This window comes from Bison bison, unplaced genomic scaffold (assembly GCF_000754665.1).
Source record: "Bison bison bison isolate TAMUID 2011002044 unplaced genomic scaffold, Bison_UMD1.0 scf7180017864180, whole genome shotgun sequence".
Taxonomy (NCBI): domain Eukaryota; kingdom Metazoa; phylum Chordata; class Mammalia; order Artiodactyla; family Bovidae; genus Bison; species Bison bison.
In genome coordinates this window covers 9,395,418-9,397,493 of record NW_011494752.1, presented here as the reverse complement: position 1 = coordinate 9,397,493, position 2,076 = coordinate 9,395,418, and the positions used below count along the sequence as shown (strand labels likewise).

General features: G+C 63.0%; 1 protein-coding gene across 5 annotated transcripts in view; it reads left to right on the top strand.

Moving 5' to 3' along the window:
* The first annotated feature begins 293 nt into the window (after window positions 1-293).
* The window catches only part of SLC47A2 (solute carrier family 47 (multidrug and toxin extrusion), member 2), a 17,951-nt gene continuing 16,168 nt past the window's right edge, over window positions 294-2,076 (top strand). For all 5 annotated transcript variants that reach the window (XM_010842923.1, XM_010842924.1, XM_010842927.1 and 2 more), the window contains exons 1-3: window positions 294-493; window positions 1,221-1,322; window positions 1,528-1,596. In XM_010842923.1, coding sequence (XP_010841225.1) covers window positions 371-493; window positions 1,221-1,322; window positions 1,528-1,596 — 294 coding nt within the window. In that variant the 5' untranslated portion in view covers window positions 294-370. The remainder of the gene's footprint in view (window positions 494-1,220; window positions 1,323-1,527; window positions 1,597-2,076) is intronic.

Sequence of the window (2,076 nt, the reverse complement as noted above, 5' to 3'; positions counted from 1 at the left end):
GGGACCCTGGCTTTGCCACCTGAATGTGTCTCTCTTTTCACCTGGACAGAGAGTCTTTGGCCCCCTCAGCCCTGCCCCACACCTGCACTTCCTGGGCCTTTGCTGCCAACCCCCTGGAAGGGGGTCAGCCTGGTGACTCCGGGTCCCCAGACCTCTGTCCAGGGCTATGGGTCAGGCCACAGGGCTGGTGCGCACAGGGGGCAGGGCTGGTCCCATGGGTGGCAGTTGCCCCTCCTCCACCCCTTACTCATTAGCCAGGCTGTACACCCCTTACTCATTAGCCAGGCTGTACGGTTACCCTGGCCGGCTGTGTGAGGCTGGCCAAGAAGGTGCTCAGCCGTGCAGTGTGGCTGGGTGGCCTGGGCTTGGAATGGACAGCCCCCAGGACACGGTCCCCCAAGGCCGAAGGAGCCGCTGCCCTGCCCTCCGCAGGCTAGTCCCCGTTGGCTTTGGAGCTGAGGCACGGACACTCTTCGTCCTTTCTGGACCCCTGGTAAGGAGGCGGGGGGCAGGGGCTGCTCCAGGCCTTCCCCAGGAATCACCCACAGTGACGGTGTCCAGGTGGCACCAGGGGCCACCACCCAGAGCCTGGCGGGGTCTGACCTCTCTCAGCGGCGGGCAGCCCCCTCCCCCCACCATCAGAGGGACCAGGGGTGTCCTCCTTCAGGAACCCACAGGGAGGCTGGCCGAAAGGCCCGAGAGGCCAAGGGGAGCCCAGGCGTGCCTGCACGGGCATTTGCACTGGAAGAGGGGCCTTTGCCCATTTATTTTCAAAGGGAAAATGGCTCCAGGTACATTTTTTTTCTGACCATAAAGACTACTAAATATGTGCTCCTTGTAAGAGTTTGGATACCAGTAAAAGAAGACACTCCTTTCCAATCCCACCACGTGGACAGAGGCTTCTTAGGGTTTTGGTGTCTTTAACTCCACTCCTCTGTGTTTGCATGCGGCCTGACGAGATGGTTACAGTAACATCACCAGCTGTATCCACTCCAGCGCCCCCAGTGGGGAACCAGAGCTCAGGGGTTGATGCTGTTGCCCCATGGGGTGGGGGCAGGACCCGGGCCTTCTGCCACCCAGCCTCAGCCACACTCTCGCTCCTCCGTTGTGGGTGACTCGCCCTGTGGCCCAGAGGGGCTTCTTGAGGGTCAGGGCCTAGAGAGCCTCTTGCTGGGAGCTGGGCTGTGAGCAGGGCCCTTGACCTTGGCCCCGGCCTTCAGTTCCTCTTCCAGATGCTGAACTTCATGGTCTACGTCGTGAGCACGGTGTTCTGCGGACACCTGGGCACGGTGGAGCTGGCAGCAGTGACCCTCTCAGTGGCCGTGAGTACAGCCAGGACCTTCTCCCCTGGGCTTCTGGGAGAAGACACGGCCTGAGGGCACAGCTGGGCCTCCGGCCTCACCCGAGCACACCCCACTCACAGGCCTGGCCAGGAGGGGTTTCCTGCTGCTGGGCAGCCCCCTGGGTGCAGGGTCCCCCCTCGGTCTCCTCCTGAAAGCCTGCATTCTCTTCTGTGTGTGGCTCCAGTTTGTCAACGTCTGTGGAGTTTCCATCGGGTTTGGCTTGTCCTCCGCCTGTGACACCTTGATGTCCCAGGTAGGTGGGCCCCCGGGAGCCAGCAGGGCCGGAGCCAGTCCCACGGCTGCTGCAGAAAGCGTAGGGTTGGGCACCCACCCGAGGCCCCCCAGTGGCCCCTGCATCTGGGAACCTGTCAGGCAGGCCTTTGGGGGGCAGCTGTCCTTGTACACCCACCCCCAGGGACCACATGATCTAGGGACCAGACCCTCCCCTTGCTAGGGTGGCCGGGCGAGAGAGCACTGGAATGAAAGACAGCCCTCTGACCTTCAGTCCTCTGACTTTGACCTTGAATCCTCTGGCCCTGTGTGCTGAGCGCACACTGAGGGGGCCTGCTGTCCTCAGAGGGCCCACCACCCGGAGGGGCTCAGCTCTGGGGTCCTGGGGCTCATGGTGGGCCTGGCTGCTGCGCACTCCCCAGGGAGACTCACATGTGCTGGTGCTTCAGGGATGGTGGGGGGTGGGCAGTGCCTCCTCTATCAGGAGTGGTCGGAGTACTGG